Source organism: Oncorhynchus keta, chromosome 7 (genome assembly GCF_023373465.1).
Source record: "Oncorhynchus keta strain PuntledgeMale-10-30-2019 chromosome 7, Oket_V2, whole genome shotgun sequence".
Lineage (NCBI taxonomy): Eukaryota > Metazoa > Chordata > Actinopteri > Salmoniformes > Salmonidae > Oncorhynchus > Oncorhynchus keta.
The window spans coordinates 50,934,678-50,952,177 of record NC_068427.1 but is presented as its reverse complement, the minus strand read 5'-3'; the positions used below and the strand labels follow the sequence as shown (position 1 = coordinate 50,952,177).

Genomic DNA, 17,500 nt, shown 5'->3' with positions numbered 1-17,500 from the left:
CAGGGTACCGTCATCATCCCAGCCAGCAGCACGCACTGGCAGGGTACCGTCATCCCCCCAGCCCTGGGGCTCCTCCGGTGGAGCAGGAGTTTCCTCAGGCTAGGTGGGCGAGGGGTTGGGGTGGGGCAATTAAATGGGCAGAATGGGGCATGTCCATTGGTATGAGGAACCCATTCGAAGCCATAGAGACCAGGTTTAGAGCCAGAGTTTCCATGGCAATGGGCATGGGCAAGGGGTAGGGGCAGAGGGAAGGGGTGAGGGGTAGGGGGCAGGGGGCAGGGGCGAGGGTTAAGGGGCGAAGGTACAGGGTGGGGGCAGTGAAATGGGGTATAATAGGCCATAGGAAGCCATAATGACCAAGAACCGGGTCAGGCAAGGTTTCCATGGCAATGGGCCATTTATCGGGGATAATAGAAATGTAGGAAATTAATTCAAATGAATTAAATGAATGAATGAATTGATAAATAAAAAGATTGATGATTGAAACGTGGAGGATGTGGCGAAAAAGTGAAAAGACCAATTAGGTTTTCGATCGTTAGCTTTTCCAAATCAAAGAAGGTTGTTGTTATGGAGTTGGCATGATTGCGCAGACTGGTACTCAGGCTACCAGGTAACATCATGGAAGGTCAGAGGTACAATTCCCTTTATGTTCTGCTTTACTATTTCCCCCAACAAAAACACAGAGATGTGGAGATAACAGTTTGGTTAGGGCACGACAGCAAACCGGAAAACCCTGAAATAACTATTTTGTTATTCTGTTAGTATCAAGCAGTCCCTAAATTCAGCTAGACATTCCCATGGCTGTTGGATTAGCTAGTCAGTCCCTGATGGATCAGCTAGACAGTCCCTGATGGATCAGCTAGACAGTCCCTGATGGATCAGCTAGACAGTCCCTGATGGATCAGCTAGACAGTCCCTGATGGATCAGCTAGACAGTCCCTAATGGATCAGCTAGACAGTCCCTAATGGATCAGCTAGACAGTCCCTGTTGGATCAGCTAGACAGTCCCTGATGGATCAGCTAGACAGTCCCTGATGGATCAGCTAGACAGTCCCTGATGGATCAGCTAGACAGTCCCTGATGGATCAGCTAGACAGTCCCTAATGGATCAGCTAGACAGTCCCTGTTGGATCAGCTAGACAGTCCCTGATGGATCAGCTAGACAGTCCCTGATGGATCAGCTAGACAGTCCCTGATGGATCAGCTAGACAGTCCCTAATGGATCAGCTAGACAGTCCCTGTTGGATGAGCTAGACAGTCCCTGATGGATCAGCTAGACAGTCCCTGTTGGATCAGCTAGACAGTCCCTGTTGGATTAGCTAAACAGTCCCTGTTGGATTAGCTAGACAGTCCCTGTTGGATCAGCTAGACAGTCCCTGTTGGATTAGCTAGACAGTCCCTGTTGGATTAGCTAGACAGTCCCATGGCTGTTGGATCAGCTAGATAGTCCCTGTTGGATTAGCTAGACAGTCCCTGTTGGATCAGCATGGACAGTCCCATGGCTGTTGGATCAGCTAGACAGTCCCTGTTGTATCAGCTAGACAGTCCCATGGCTGTTGTATCAGCTAGACAGTCCCTGTTGGATTAGCTAGACAGTCCCTGTTGTATCAGCTAGACAGTCCCATGGCTGTTGGATCAGCTAGACAGTCCCTGTTGGATGAGCTAGACAGTCCCATGACTGTTGGATCAGCTAGACAGTCCCTGTTGGATCAGCTAGACAGTCCCTGTTGGATGAGCTAGACAGTCCCATGACTGTTGGATCAGCTAGACAGTCCCTGTTGGATTAGCTAGACAGTCCCTGTTGGATCAGCTAGACAGTCCCTGTTGGATGAGCTAGACAGTCCCATGACTGTTGGATCAGCTAGACAGTCCCATGGCTGTTAGACCAGCTAGACAGTCCCTGATGGATTAGCTAGACAGTCCCATGGCTGTTGGATCAGCTAGACAGTCCCTGTTGGATCAGCTAGGCAGTCCCTGTTGGATGAGCTAGACAGTCCCTGTTGGACGAGCTAGACAGTCCCTGTTGGATCAGCTAGACAGTCCCATGACTGTTGGATCAGCTAGACAGTCCCTGTTGGATCAGCTAGACAATCCCTGTTGGATCAGCTAGACAGTCCCATGACTGTTGGATCAGCTAGACAGTCCCTGTTGGATCAGCTAGACAGTCCCTGTTGGATCAGCTAGACAGTCCCTGTTGGAGGGAATCTATGGCCAATGTAGAGTATGATGACTGTGCTTACCTCCCATGTGTCCCATGATACCGCCTTCAGCAGGAAAACAGAGAGAGAGAGAGAGAGAGAGACAGAGAGACAGAGAGTCAGAGAGAGACACAGAGAGAGAGAGAGAGAGAGAGAGAGAGAGAGAGAGAGAGAGAGAGAGAGAGAGAGACAGAGAGACAGAGAGAGACAGAGAGAGAGAGAGAGAGAGAGAGACAGAGAGACAGAGAGAGACAGAGAGACAGAGAGAGAGAGAGAGAGAGAGAGAGAGAGAGAGAGAGAGAGAGAGAGAGAGAGAGAGAGAGAGAGACAGAGAGACAGAGAGAGAGAGAGAGAGAGAGAGAGAGAGACAGAGAGAGAGAGAGAGAGAGAGACAGAGAGACAGAGAGAGAGAGAGAGAGAGAGAGAGAGAGAGAGAGACAGAGAGACAGAGAGACAGAGAGAGAGAGAGAGAGAGACAGAGACAGAGAGAGAGACAGAGAGAGAGAGAGACAGAGAGACAGAGAGAGACAGAGAGACAGAGAGAGACAGAGAGAGAGAGAGAGATACAGAGAGAGAGAGACAGAGAGAGAGAGAGAGAGAGACAGAGAGACAGAGAGAGACAGAGAGAGAGAGAGAGAGACAGAGAGACAGAGAGACAGAGAGAGACAGAGAGAGAGAGAGAGAGAGAGAGAGAGAGAGACAGAGAGAGAGATGTAGAGATGTTCAAACACAACAAATAAACAGAAGAAAACTCTCATGCATTTCAAAGTCATACATCTAAACAAACAGAAATGATGAAAATGCGAATAACGACACAAATAAACACTGTGGTAATGAACGTCTCGCCAGGCAGACTGAGCTCAGCCAGGGTCTAAGCATGTATCAAACACGTACAGGAGCTGATAACCAACTTGACTTATTGCCTGCTTGACCGTCTGCCTGAACGGGCCAACCCACCTGAGAGGCTGAGGACACGGCTGTGCCACCATGACTTGGTGCAGCCAGGATGGACAGGTCCATGTCCAACAGGTTGGCCCCTGCAGTGCTGTCAAACTGACATGGGAAGGAAGGATACGATACATACAGACAGTTAACAGGAGAACAAGATTAGCGGGATTAGCAAGAGTCACACTTTATGTGGACAGCAGAGTTGGGTTCAAGTCAAAATTCAGAAACTCGACTGAAATTCCGAATGGTCATTTGTTTTTAATAATTTATCAGTAATCATGAAAACGAGAAGCTATTTATTGATGTCAAACGTGTTTGATTTTTGAGAGGATTTATTTCTTGAATTGACTGACTTCAATTCCAAATTGACCCCAACCTTGGTGGATAGTCGCCAACAGAAGACCAACAGTATCAACAAAATATAAACTGCAACTCTGTTGGTGTGTAACAGCTTGGGTTCTGATAAGGGTGGGGTAGAGTAAGGGTAGTGTAAGGGATAGGGTAGGTTTAGGGTAGAGTAGGGGTAGGTTTAGGGTAGTGTAGGGGTAGGTTTAGGGTAGAGTAGGGGTGAGGGTAGGTTTAGGGTAGAGTAGGGGTAGGTTTTGGGTAGAGTAGGGGTTAGAGTAGGTTTAGGGTAGTGTAAGGGATAGAGTAGGTTTAGGGTAGAGTAGGGGTAGGTTTAGGGTAGAGTAGGGGTTAGAGTAGGTTTAGGGTAGTGTAAGGGTTAGGGTAGGTTTAGGGTAGAGCAGGGGTAGGTTTAGGGTAGAGTAGGGGTTAGAGTAGGTTTAGGGTAGAGTAAGGGATAGGGTAGGTTTAGGGTAGAGTAGGGGTAGGTTTAGGGTAGTGTAAGGGATAGGGTAGGTTTAGGGTAGAGTAGGGGTTAGGGTAGGTTTAGGGTAGAGTAGGGGTAGGTTTAGGGTAGAGTAGGGGTAGGTTTAGGGTAGAGTAGGGGTAGGTTTAGGGTAGAGTAGGGGTAGGTTTAGGGTAGTGTAAGGGATAGGGTAGGTTTAGGGTAGAGTAGGGGTTAGGGTAGGTTTAGGGTAGAGTAGGGGTAGGTTTAGGGTAGAGTAGGGGTAGGTTTAGGGTAGAGTAGGGGTAGGTTTAGGGTAGAGTAGGGGTTAGGGTAGGTTTAGTGTAGAGTAAGGGTTATGGTAGGTTTAGGGTAGAGTAGAGGTTAGGGTAGGTTTAGGGTAGAGTAGGGGTTAGGGTAGGTTTAGGGTAGAGTAGAGGTTAGGGTAGGTTTAGGGTAGAGTAAGGGTTAGGGTAGGTTTAGGGTAGAGTAGGGGTTAGGGTAGGTTTAGGGTAGAGTAAGGGTTAGGGTAGGTTTAGGGTAGAGTAAGGGTTAGGGTAGATTTAGGGTAGAGTAGGTGTTAGGGTAGGTTTAGGTTAGAGTAAGGGTTAGGTAGGTTTAGGTTCAGTAGGGGTTAGGGTAGGTTTAGGGTAGAGTAAGGTTTAGGGTAGAGTAGGGGTTAGGGTAGGTTTAGGGTAGAGTAGGGGATCGGGTAGGGTTAGGGTTAGGGTAAGTTTAGGGTAGAGTAGGGGTTAGGGTAGGTTTAGGGTAGAGTAGAGGTTAGGTAGGTTTAGGGTAGAGTAAGGGTTAGGTAGGTTTAGGGTTGAGTAGGGGTTAGGGTAGGTTTAGGGTAGAGTAGGGGTTAGGGTAGGTTTAGGGTAGAGTAGAGGTTAGGGTAGGTTTAGGGTAGAGTAAGGGTTAGGGTAGATTTAGGGTAGAGTAGGGGTTAGGGTAGGTTTAGGGTAGAGTAAGGGTTAGGGTAGATTTAGGGTAGAGTAGGGGTTAGGGTAGGTTTAGGGTAGAGTAAGGGTTAGGGTAGGTTTAGGTTAGAGTAGGGGTTAGGGTAGGTTTAGGGTAGAGTAAGGGTTAGGGTAGGTTTAGGTTAGAGTAGGGGTTAGGGTAGGTTTAGGGTAGAGTAAGGTTTAGGGTAGAGTAGGGGTTAGGGTAGGTTTAGGTAGAGTAGGGGTTCGGGTAGGGTTAGGGTAGGGTTGAGTAGGGGTTAGGGCAGGTTTAGGGTAGAGTAGGGGTTAGGGTAGGTTTAGGGTAGAGTAGGGGTTAGGGTAGGTTTAGGGTAGAGTAAGGTTTAGGGTAGAGTAGGGGTTAGGGTAGGTTTAGGTAGAGTAGGGGTTCGGGTAGGGTTAGGGTAGGGTAGAGTAGGGGTTAGGGTAGGTTTAGGGTAGAGTAGGGGTTAGGGTAGGTTTAGGGTAGAGTAGGGGTTAGGGTAGGTTTAGGGTAGAGTAGGGGTTAGGGTAGGTTTAGGGTAGAGTAGGGGTTAGGGTAGGTTTAGGGTAGAGTAGGGGTTAGGGTAGGTTTAGGGTAGAGTAAGGGTTAGGGTAGGTTTAGGGTAGAGTAAGGGTTAGGGTAGGTTTAGGGTAGAGTAAGGGTTAGGGTAGGTTTAGTGTAGAGTAAGGGTTAGGGTAGGTTTAGGGTAGAGTAAGGGTTAGGGTAGGTTTAGGGTAGAGTAAGGGTTAGGGTAGGTTTAGTGTAGAGTAAGGGTTAGGTTAGGTTTAGTGTAGAGTAAGGGTTAGGGTAGGTTTAGGGTAGAGTAAGGGTTAGGGTAGGTTTAGTGTAGAGTAAGGGTTAGGGTAGGTTTAGGGTAGAGTAAGGGTTAGGGTAGAGTAGGGGTTAGGGTAGGTTTAGGGTAGAGTAGGGGTTCGGGTAGGGTTAGGGTAGGGTAGAGTAGGGGTTAGGGTAGGTTTAGGGTAGAGTAGGGGTTAGGGTAGGTTTAGGGTAGAGTAGGGGTAAGGGTAGGTTTAGGGTAGAGTAGAGGTTAGGGTAGGTTTAGGGTAGAGTAGGGATTAGGGTAGGTTTAGGGTAGAGTAAGGGTTAGGTTAGGTTTAGTGTAGAGTAAGGGTTAGGGTAGGTTTAGGGTAGAGTAAGGGTTAGGGTAGGTTTAGTGTAGAGTAAGGGATAGGGTAGGTTTAGGGTAGAGTAAGGGTTAGGGTAGGTTTAGGGTAGAGTAAATGTTAGGGTAGGTTTAGTGTAGAGTAAGGGTTAGGGAAGGTTTAGTGTAGAGTAAGGGTTAGGGTTAGGGTAGGTTTAGGGTAGAGTAAGGGTTAGGGTAGGTTTAGGGTAGAGTAAGGGTTAGGGTTAGGGTTAGGGTAGGTTTAGGGTAGAGTAAGGGTTAGGGTAGGTTTAGGGTAGAGTAAGGGTTAGGGTAGGTTTAGGGTAGAGTAAGGGTTAGGGTTAGGGTAGGTTTAGGGTAGAGTAAGGGTTAGGGTAGGTTTAGGGTAGAGTAAGGTTTAGGGTAAGGGTAGGTTTAGGGTAGAGTAAGGGTTGGGTAGGTTTAGGGTAGAGTAAGGGTTAGGGTTAGGGTAGGTTTAGGGTAGAGTAAGGGTTAGGGTAGGTTTAGGGTAGAGTAAGGGTTAGGGTAGGTTTAGGGTAGAGTAAGGGTTAGGGTTAGGGTAGGTTTAGGGTAGAGTAAGGGTTAGGGTAGGTTTAGGGTAGAGTAAGGGTTAGGGTTAGGGTAGGTTTAGGGTAGAGTAAGGGTTAGGGTAGGTTTAGGGTAGAGTTAGGGTTAGGGTAGGTTTAGGGTAGAGTAAGGGTTAGGGTTAGGGTAGGTTTAGGGTAGAGTAAGGGTTAGGGTAGGTTTAGGGTAGAGTAAGGGTTAGGGTTAGGGTAGGTTTAGGGTAGAGTAAGGGTTAGGGTAGAGTTAGGGTTAGGGTAGGTTTAGGGTAGAGTAAGGGTTAGGGTTAGGGTCGGTTTAGGGTAGAGTAAGGGTTAGGGGTAGGTTTAGGGTAGAGTTAGGGTTAGGGTAGGTTTAGGGTAGAGTAAGGGTTAGGGTTAGGGTAGGTTTAGGGTTGAGTAAGGGTTAGGTTAGGTTTAGGGTAGAGTAAGGGTTAGGGTTAGAGTAGGTTTAGGGTAGAGTAGGGTTAGGGTAGGTTTAGGGTAGAGTAAGGGTTAGGGTAGGTTTAGGGTAGAGTAAGGGTTAGGGTAGGTTTAGGGTAGAGTAAGGGTTAGGGTTAGGGTAGGTTTAGGGTAGAGTAAGGGTTAGGGTAGGTTTAGGGTAGGTTTAGGGTAGAGTTAGGGTAGGTTTAGGGTAGAGTAAGGTTTAGGGTAAGGGTAGGTTTAGGGTAGAGTAAGGGTTAGGGTAGGTTTAGGGTAGAGTAAGGGTTAGGGTAGGTTTAGGGTAGAGTAAGGGTTAGGGTTAGGGTAGGTTTAGGGTAGAGTAAGGGTTAGGGTAGGTTTAGGGTAGAGTAAGATTTAGGGTAAGGGTAGGTTTAGGGTAGAGTAAGGGTTGGGGTAGGTTTAGGGTATAGTAAGGGTTAGGGTTAGGGTAGGTTTAGGGTAGAGTAAGGGTTAGGGTAGGTTTAGGGTAGAGTAAGGGTTAGGGTAGGTTTAGGGTAGAGTAAGGGTTAGGGTTAGGGTAGGTTTAGGGTAGAGTAAGGGTTAGGGTAGGTTTAGGGTAGAGTAAGGGTTAGGGTTAGGGTAGGTTTAGGGTAGAGTAAGGGTTAGGGTTAGGGTAGGGTTAGGGTAGGTTTAGGGTAGAGTAAGGGTTAGGGTTAGGGTAGGTTTAGGGTAGAGTAAGGGTTAGGGTAGGTTTAGGGTAGAGTAAGGGTTAGGGTTAGGGTAGGGTTAGGGTAGGTTTAGGGTAGAGTAAGGGTTAGGGTTAGGGTAGATTTAGGGTAGAGTAAGGGTTAGGGTAGGTTTAGGGTAGAGTTAGGGTTAGGGTAGGTTTAGGGTAGAGTAAGGGTTAGGGTTAGGGTAGATTTAGGGTAGAGTAAGGGTTAGGGTAGGTTTAGGGTAGAGTAAGGGTTAGGGTAGGTTTAGGGTAGAGTAAGGGTTAGGGTTAGGTAGGTTTAGGGTTGAGTAAGGGTTAGGTTAGGTTTAGGGTAGAGTAAGGGTTAGTGTTAGGGTAGGTTTAGGGTAGAGTAGGGTTAGGGTAGGTTTAGGGTAGAGTAAGGGTTAGGGTAGGTTTAGGGTAGAGTTAGGGTTAGGGTAGGTTTAGGGTAGAGTAAGGGTTAGGGTTAGGGTAGGTTTAGGGTAGAGTAAGGGTTAGGGTAGGTTTAGGGTAGAGTAAGGGTTAGGGTAGGTTTAGGGTAGAGTTAGGGTTAGGGTAGGTTTAGGGTAGAGTAAGGGTTAGGGTTAGGGTAGGGTTAGGGTAGGTTTAGGGTAGAGGGTAGGGTTAGGGTTAGGGTAGGTTTAGGGTAGAGTAAGGGTTAGGATAGAGTTAGGGTTAGGGTAGGTTTAGGGTAGAGTAAGGGTTAGGGTAGGTTTAGGGTAGAGTAAGGGTTAGGGTTAGGGTAGGTTTAGGGTAGAGTTAGGGTTAGGGTAGGTTTAGGGTAGAGTAAGGGTTAGGGTTAGGGTAGGTTTAGGGTAGAGTAAGGGTTAGGGTAGGTTTAGGGTAGAGTAAGGGTTAGGGTTAGGGTAGGTTTAGGGTAGAGTAAGGGTTAGGGTAGGTTTAGGGTAGAGTAAGGGTTAGGGTAAAGATTCAGGCATGACGTGATAAAGGAAAAGAGAAAAGGGAACAGGCTGTACCTGTGTTGGGGACGTAACACTGATGTTAGGAGCAGCAGCAGCATCAAACAGGTTAATGATGTTTTCTGGTTTCATGTCCCGACAGGGGCTGGATTCAGGCCGCGGCGGCATCACTGGTCTCAGCTGCACAACGTAAGGAGAGAAAGACAGGTCAAGGGTCACATGGCATACGTTGAAACGTGTGCTTTCCTGCCTAACCCTACGTCACATTAAGGTGTGGAACGTTCCCGTTCACTATTTCTTTAATCAAGAAAATGAGCTTGTCTGACCACCACACTTACTACTGCCAACTTCAAATTTCTGAATCTCCTAAAAGGGCATTTCAACGTTTCATCCCTACAAAGTCCTACTTTCTGTGATCAACTTGAGATAGAACTAAATGAGTTCATAATGATCAATAAAAAGAAATCTGATTCTATCAAAGGTGTTATCAACAAACATTATTTTCAGATCAGCTTTTTATTTATTTATTTTATCTTTATTTAACGAGGCAAGTCAGTTAAGGGGGTAGAACAACAGATTTTTACCTTACCTGCCTCCTCTAACTATTCCTCTTTCCAAAGTCAAGACAGAACCTAATTTATTGATATGAGAGAGAGCAGAATTTGCTGATATATTAACTATTGTGTCTGAAACAGGGGAATTACTATCAGAACCCCCATTAATCAATTACTGTATTACAAGGAACAATAGCAGGTCTATTTCTTTAAACAATAAAATGAGCTTGTCTGACCACCACACTTACTACTGCCAACTTAAAATTTCAGAACCCCAATTAATCAATCAAAGATTATCCTGCTTCGATAAAGAACTGTACACCTCTGTACTGTACACTGTAAATCCTAAAATAATTAATTCCATCAATGGGACAGTTGTAAATCATGCAGAGCAAAATGTCACGATTGCAGATTTTAGAGAAAAACAAATGTCGGTACATACAAGTGTCTTATATCGGCTGAAAGCTTAAATTCTTGTTAATATAACTGCACTGTCCAATTTACAGTAGCTATTACCTGGAAACAATGCCATGCTATTGTTTGAGGAGAGCTCCTAACAACAAAACACTTTTTTCACCGCGATAGATTTGATAAATTCACCTCTGAAGTTGAAATGTGTACTTACATTCTGAAATCTGGCTCTGATTTATCATCCAAAGGGTCCCAGAGATAACATGAAGTGTTGTTTTGTTAGACAAACTCAATTTTCATATCCTAAAAAGGTCCATATAGCACGCACAATCTGTTTTGTATTTCCACTCGTTCAATTTGCAAAGAAAGGAATCTGTGAAAATCTCACCCTAAACGTTGTTTGAACGAGTCAGATCACGTTCGTATCTATTCCTCAGAGATCCTAGAAGGTAACAAGACTTAATTATTTCATTAGGGGTGTAGTATATCCTATAGGACACCATATTTGGTTAGAGAGCGATGCCTTCATGGCGCGGGCAGCCATCACTTGAACAACTGTATCTTGGTCAAATAAGCACCAATTATGAAGCTATGAAAACTAGTTGTTTTGCAAGTGTTGAACTTATAATATGTCTACTAATACTTGGAAATCAAAGTCCAAGTTTACAGATGTGATGATATTCTTGCAGAAAAATGGAATATGAATGTGAATGTCTTCTTCACGATTTACCCAAAAAAGTGTTGTTGTTCACTCATTTTTGAAGTTATCCATCTGAAACTTTGCACAAACACGGCTGCCATTTTGTGGACACTAGCGGAATTACAATCAGAGTGATGGCTTTAACTATGACCATTCTCTTGCATTTCAAAGATGATGGTAGAAAAAAAGACCAGTTGTTTTTTTTCTTTGTAATTTGTTTACCAAGATCTATTGTGCTATATTCTCCTACATTCAATTCACATTTCCACAAACTTCAAAGTGTTTCCTTTCAAATGGTACCAAGAATAACATTTTACTATATCTACTATATCTAGACAATGTATCTCAATCACTCCCAAACGCACTGAAGACCATACATAAATTCAGCTTCATCTCAATGTCACTTCACAAATTACTTCGATTAACCTGTCAATTTGCACATTGCACATTGTATATAGCCTCGTTTCGTTATGTACGTTTATTGTGTTAATTTTTTATTGATTCGATTTTTTTTACTTTAGTTTATTTAGTCAATATTTTCTTAACTCTATTTCTAGGTTAAGGGCTTGTACACAGATAATATTCAATTCTATATTAAGTGAATTGGCAGTAGAGTTGTTTCCATGTGTGTAAATTGAGTAAATTATAGTTTGTAGAGTTAAATATAAACACTGAATAGTGTAGAAATAACTCTGCAACAAGAGTCATTTTTACTCTATTTAGACTGGGACTAAATGTTATATTTTGTAGAGTATAATTGTCTTCAATTTGAGTCAAATTTACTCAGACACATTTACTGTGTAGGTAAGCATTTCACGGTAAGTTCTACACCTGTTGTATTCTGATAATGTGACATACAATTGATTTGATTTGTATTTCTAAAATGAATCAAAGCACATCAAACCTACTGACTCTCAAGACACCGATGAAGGACTCTGTCTCTACTTATGGAAACTCTTTTTTTTCCCAATTTCAAATATTTGGGAGTAGATATATTTCCTTCCTCAGATAAAACCATTGCCAGAAACTTTAACAGAACGCTCAAATGAACAGAACGCTCAAATGAACAGAACGCTCAAATGAACAGAATGCTCAAATGAACAGAACCCTCAAATTAACAGAATGCTCTAACTAACAGAACCCTCAAATTAACAGAATGCTCAAATGAACAGAGCCCTCAAATAAACAGAATGCTCAAATGAACAGAACCCTCAAATAAACAGAACGATCAAATGAACAGATTGCTCAAATGAATAGAACGCTCAAATGAACAGAACCCTCAAATGAACAGAATGCTCAAATGAACAGAACCCTCAAATGAACAGAATGCTCAAATGAACAGAACCCTCAAATAAACAGAATGATCAAATGAACAGAACCCTCAAATGAACAGAATTCTCAAATGAACAGAACCTCAAATGAACAGAATGCTCAAATGAACAGAACCCTCAAATTAACAGAATGCTCAAATGAACAGAACCCTCAAATTAACAGAATGCTCAACTAACAGAACCCTCAAATTAACAGAACGCTCAAATTAACAGAATGCTCAAATGAACAGAACCCTCAAATTAACAGAATGCTCAAATGAACAGAATGCTCAAATGAACAGAATGCTCAAATGAACAGAATGCTCAAATGAACAGAACCCTCAAATTAACAGAATGCTCAAATGAACAGAATTTTCAAATGAACAAAATGCTCTAACTAACAGAACCCTCAAATTAACAGAACTCAAATTAACAGAATGCTCAAATTAACAGAAAGCTCAAATTAACAGAATGTTCACATTAACAGAACACTCAAATGAACAGAACACTCAAATGAACAGAATGCTCAAATGAACAGAATGCTCAAATGAACAGAATGCTCAAATGAACAGAATGCTCAAATGAACAGAATACTCAAATTAACAGAATACTCAAATTAACAGAATGCTCAAATTAACAGAATGCTCAAATGAACAGAACGCTCAAATGAACAGAATGCTCAAATGAACAGAATGAAATGAACAGAATACTCAAATTAACAGAACCCTCAAATTAACAGAACGCTCAAATGAACAGAATGCTCAAATGAACAGAACGCTCAAATGAACAGAATGCTCAAATGAACAGAACGCTCAAATGAACAGAACGCTCAAATGAACAGAATGCTCAAATGAACAGAACCCTCAAATTAACAGAATGCTCAAATGAACAGAACCCTCAAATGAACAGAATGCTCAAATGAACAGAACCCTCAAATGAACAGAATGCTCAAATGAACAGAATGCTCAAATGAACAGAACCCTCAAATTAACAGAATGCTCAAATGAACAGAACCCTCAAATGAACAGAATGCTCAAATGAACAGAACGCTCAAATTAACAGAATGCTCAAATGAACAGAACCTCAAATTAACAGAATGCTCAAATGAACAGAATTTTCAAATGAACAGAATGCTCTAACTAGAACCCTCAAATTAACAGAACGCTCAAATTAACAGAATGCTCTAATTAACAGAAAGCTCAAATGAACAGAATGTTCACATTAACCGAACACTCAAATGAACAGAACACTCAAATGAACAGAATGCTCAAATTAACAGAACAAATGAACAGAATGTTCTAACTAACAGAACCTCAAATGAACAGAACTCTCAAATGAACAGAACGCTAAATGAACAGAATGCTCAAATGAACAGAACCCTCAAATTAACAGAATGCTCAAATGAACAGAATGCTCAAATGAACAGAACCCTCAAATTAACAGAACCTCAAATTAACAGAATGCTTAAATGAACAGAATGCTCAAATGAACAGAACGCTCAAATGAACAGAACGCTCAAATGAACAGAATGCTCAAATGAACAGAACCCTCAAATGAACAGAATGCTCAAATGAACAGAATGCTCAAATGAACAGAACCCTCAAATTAACAGAATGCTCAAATGATCAGAACCCTCAAATTAACAGAATGCTCAAATTAACAGAACGCTCTAACTAACAGAACGCTCAAATTAACAGAACGCTCTAACAGAACGCTCTAACTAACAGAACGCTCAAATTAACAGAACGCTCAAATTGTCACGCCCTGACCTTAGAGAGCCTTTTTATTTCTCTATTTGGTTAGGTCAGAGTGTGATTTTGGTGGGGATTCTAGTTTTTCTATTTCTTTGTTGGCTAGGTATGGTTCCCAATCAGAGGCAGCTGTCTATCGTTGTCTCTGATTGGGTATCATACTTAGGCAGCCCTTTTTCCCACCTTAGATTGTGGGATCTTGTTTGTGTGTAGTTGCTTTCTGCACTGCATGTAGGTTTACGTTAGATTTCTTTTGTATTTTGTTGTTTTTTCGATGTCATTTCAATAAAAGTTAAATGTACGCCTAGCACGCAGCACCTTGGTCCAATCCATTTCTAAACAAACCTGAAACAAATTAACAGAACACTCAAACTGTTTTATTTATTAAAAAACCTTAACCTAAATTTGACGTTTGGAGAAACGTGGATGAACGACTAATTCTGCAGTAGGACTGTGAGAGCTTGCTGTAAAGCGTTACCAAAATTCTGAATGAGAGCATGTCAGGATCTCCCTTAGAGTTGGTCACAGACTAGATGGAGCCAGTCTGGCTCCCAGGAGACATCTGCAGACGAGGTGGAAATCTGTTGTCTGTTCTTTGTTAATATAAACACACGTGTGTGTGTGTGTGTGTGTGTGTGTGTGTGTGTGTGTGTGTGTGTGTGTGTGTGTGTGTGTGTGTGTGTGTGTGTGTGTGTGTGTGTGTGTGTGGGTGTGTGTGTGTGTTTCCATCCGGGGCACAAGTCTGTCTGTGTGTGCTTGCCTTTAAATACATTGAAAAACTCCCCCGGATACTTGCAGCAACAGCATCTGTATGCAACAAAAATAAATAACATGAAACCTTAAACCGATCTCAGTTCCATTGTCCGGGGCCAAGTTTAACCTCCCCTTTCATCTAAGAGGATCTGAAGCATTGAGTCTTGGTTGGCTCGTGTTTAGGAGGACTCATGGCTTTCGACCTTCGACCTTCGCCTCTCCCGAGTCCGTACGGGAGTTTCAGCGATGAGACAAGACTGTAACTACCAATTGGAACGAAATTTGCGGAGAAAAAAAAAGAGAAGAAACAAAATATAGAGGATCATGTTGTTAAACTGCGAGTTTGACCAAATCCAGTCCCCTTATTTAGGGGAGAGATTTGGTTTAAAATATATTTATATAATAATAATTTTACTCCAAAATAAATTTAAAATAAACTGACTCTGACGCCATCTAAAGTATAATTTCCACCTCCAGAAATAAAAACATATTGGTAAAATGATTTTAACATATTGGACTATGTACTGTGCGGTCTATATTATCAGATGTTTACTATTATTAGCAAACAGCATCACCTGTAACCCAACTGATGAAGCATTGTGGCTATAACATGTACATAGGCTAAAGCATTGGGTTTGTTCATCTACCGAATTGGACACAACATTCTGATTGCTCTTTATTATTAATAATTATTATTTGAGTGGAAATATAAATAATGACTCATTATTATTCACTCAAAAAAATAAATAGGTAAATACTATTCTACTTTAGAGTTTAGTTTTAACACCATTACAAGGAAGGTTCCATCCTGAGTGATAAAGTAGAGGCTTTGAATTCCTTTACCAGCAGCTACAGTAGCTGAGTACCACTATTACAGTAGACTACACACTACAGTCTGAGCTGAGCACCACATAGACTATTACAGTAGACTACACACTACAGTCTGAGCTGAGCACCACATGGACTATTACAGTAGACTACACACTACAGTCTGAGCTGAGCACCACATAGACTATTACAGTAGACTACACACTACAGTCTGAGCTGAGCACCACATAGACTATTACAGTAGACTACAAACTACAGTCTGAGCTAAGCACCACATAGACTATTACAGTAGACTACACACTACAGTCTGAGCTGAGCACCACATAGACTATTACAGTAGACTACACACTACAGTCTGAGCTGAGCACCACATAGACTATTACAGTAGACTACACACTACAGTCTGAGCTGAGCACCACATAGACTATTACAGTAGACTACACACTACAGTCTGAGCTGAGCACCACATAGACTATTACAGTCCCTTCATCTGAACATCGGCATGTCAGCAACAATCATTGTTGTTCACTGCACAAAGTTTAAAAAATGACGTTGCGTTTTAAAAAGCTGTTTTTTCCTTGATCACACACTTTCCATAGATCGATATTTAGGGTATATATGGACCAATTTAATTGAAAAAAAGACCCAATAGTGATGTTTATGGGACATCTAGGAGTGCCAACAAAGAAGATCGTCAAAGGTAATGAATGTTTTTTATTCTATTTCTGCTTTTTGTGTAGCGACGGCTATGCTAATTATTTTGTTTACGTCACCTTCAGGTATTTCTGGGTGTTGCATGCTATCAGATAATAGCTTCTCATGCTTTCGCCGAAAAGCATTTTAAGAATCTGACTTGTTGGCTGGATTCACAACGAGTGTAGCTTTAATTCAGTACCCTGCATGTGTGTTTTAATGAACGTTTGAGTTTTAACGAGTGCTATTAGCATTTAGCGTAGCGCATTTGCATTTCCAGATGGCTAGATGAGACGCCTGCGCGTCGGGTCGACATAAGAGGTTAACTTCTTGCGTCGAGCCATCCCGGATCCGGGATCGTGAATACAGCCTCAAGCTCATTACCATAACGCAACGTTAACTGTTCATGAAAATCGCAAATGAAATTAAATAAATATGCTAGCTCTCAAGCTTAGCCTTTTGTTAACCTCTTCAACCTATGGGGGCGCTATGTCATTATTGGATAAAAAAACGTCACTAAAAGATGCTCGACTATGCATATAATTGCCAGCGTTGGAAAGAAAACACTCTGACGTTTTCAAAACTGCAAAGATATTATCTGTGAGTACCCTAGAACTGATCTTACAGGCGAAACCAAGATGAAACTTCAAACAGGAAATGAACAGGATTTTTGACGCTGTGTTTTACTGACGTCTCCTTATATGGCTGTGAACGAGCTTATGCGCTCTGCCATTCATCCAAGATGTCTGCAGCATTGTGGCGTATTTGTAGGCATATCATTGGAAGATTGGCCATAAGAGACTACATTTGCCAAGGGGCCGTCCGGTGTCCTTTGTCTAAATCGGTGCGTAATTCCCAGTGGCAACCATTGTACCTTGCGTTACAGAAGGAGACTCATACTTCCAGGAACGATACATCATTGAAGAGATATGTGAAAAACACCTTGAGGATTGGTTCTAAACAACGTTTGCCATGTTTCAGTCGATATTATGGAGTTAATTTGGAAAAAAGTTTGGCGTTTGTTTTTTTTTGGTAGCCAAACGTGACGCACCAAACGGACCGATTTCTCCTGCACAAAAAATCTTTCAGGAAAAACGGAACATTTGCTATCTAACTTAGAGTCTCCTCATTGAAAACATCCGCAGTTCTTCAAAGGTAAATGATTTATTGAATGTTTTTGCTGGTTTTTGTGAAAATGTGGCCTGCTAATGCTAACGCTAAATGCTAATGCTAAATGCTAACGCTAAATGCTAGTTTGCTATAGTAGAGAAGCATATTTTTGAAATTCTGAGATGACAGTGTTGTTAACAAAAGGCTAAGCTTGAGAGCTAGCATATTAATTTAATTTCATTTGCGATTTTCATGAATAATTAACATTGCGTTATGGTATTGAGCTTGAGGCTATGATTACGCTCCCGGATCCGGCATGGCTCGACGCAAGAAGTTAATAGAGAAAATTAAATAATTGAGAATACATTTATTTGGGAATATATTTATTTGGGAATATATTTATTCAGGAATACATTTATTTTGGAATATATTTATTTAGGAATACATTTATTTGGGAATATATTTCGTAGAACAGACATGCTTCGCTATTAGACTATGTCATTCCAGCCCCTGTGTGTGTGTGTGTGTGTGTGTGTGTGTGTGTGTGTGTGTGTGTGTGTGTGTACTACAGTACCTTAGAGGGGGACTTAGGGATGGGTGGTGGTCCGCCTGGACTCAGAGTGTGATTGGCTGGATCTGCTCCTCTGGGGAGCTCACTAGAGAAGAGAGGGAGAGAGAGAGAGGGGAGAGAGAGAGGGGGAGAGAGAGGGGGGACGACAGAGAGAAGGGGAGAGAGGGGGAAGACAGAGAGAGGGGGAAGACAGAGAGGGGGGACAGAGAGAGAGGGGAAGAGAGAGAGAGGGGAGAGAGAGA

General features: G+C 42.6%; 1 protein-coding gene across 3 annotated transcripts in view; it reads right to left on the bottom strand.

The window, feature by feature from the left end:
* LOC118377119 (myc box-dependent-interacting protein 1) overlaps nucleotides 1–17,500 on the bottom strand; it is a 160,236-nt gene that overhangs the window by 128,538 nt on the left and 14,198 nt on the right. For 2 of the 3 annotated variants that reach the window (XR_008140303.1, XM_052523154.1), the window contains exons 11-15: nucleotides 17,262–17,343; nucleotides 8,635–8,757; nucleotides 3,156–3,251; nucleotides 2,241–2,264; nucleotides 1–99 (exon numbers count right to left, since the gene is read on the bottom strand). The exon at nucleotides 1–99 is cut by the window's left edge and continues 270 nt beyond it. Coding sequence is in view for 2 of the 3 variants with exons in the window: in XM_052523154.1 (XP_052379114.1) it covers nucleotides 1–99; nucleotides 2,241–2,264; nucleotides 3,156–3,251; nucleotides 8,635–8,757; nucleotides 17,262–17,343 (424 nt within the window). In the remaining variant the exon portion in view is untranslated. The remainder of the gene's footprint in view (nucleotides 100–2,240; nucleotides 2,265–3,155; nucleotides 3,252–8,634; nucleotides 8,758–17,261; nucleotides 17,344–17,500) is intronic. The other variant, XM_052523155.1, reaches the window with a different exon arrangement.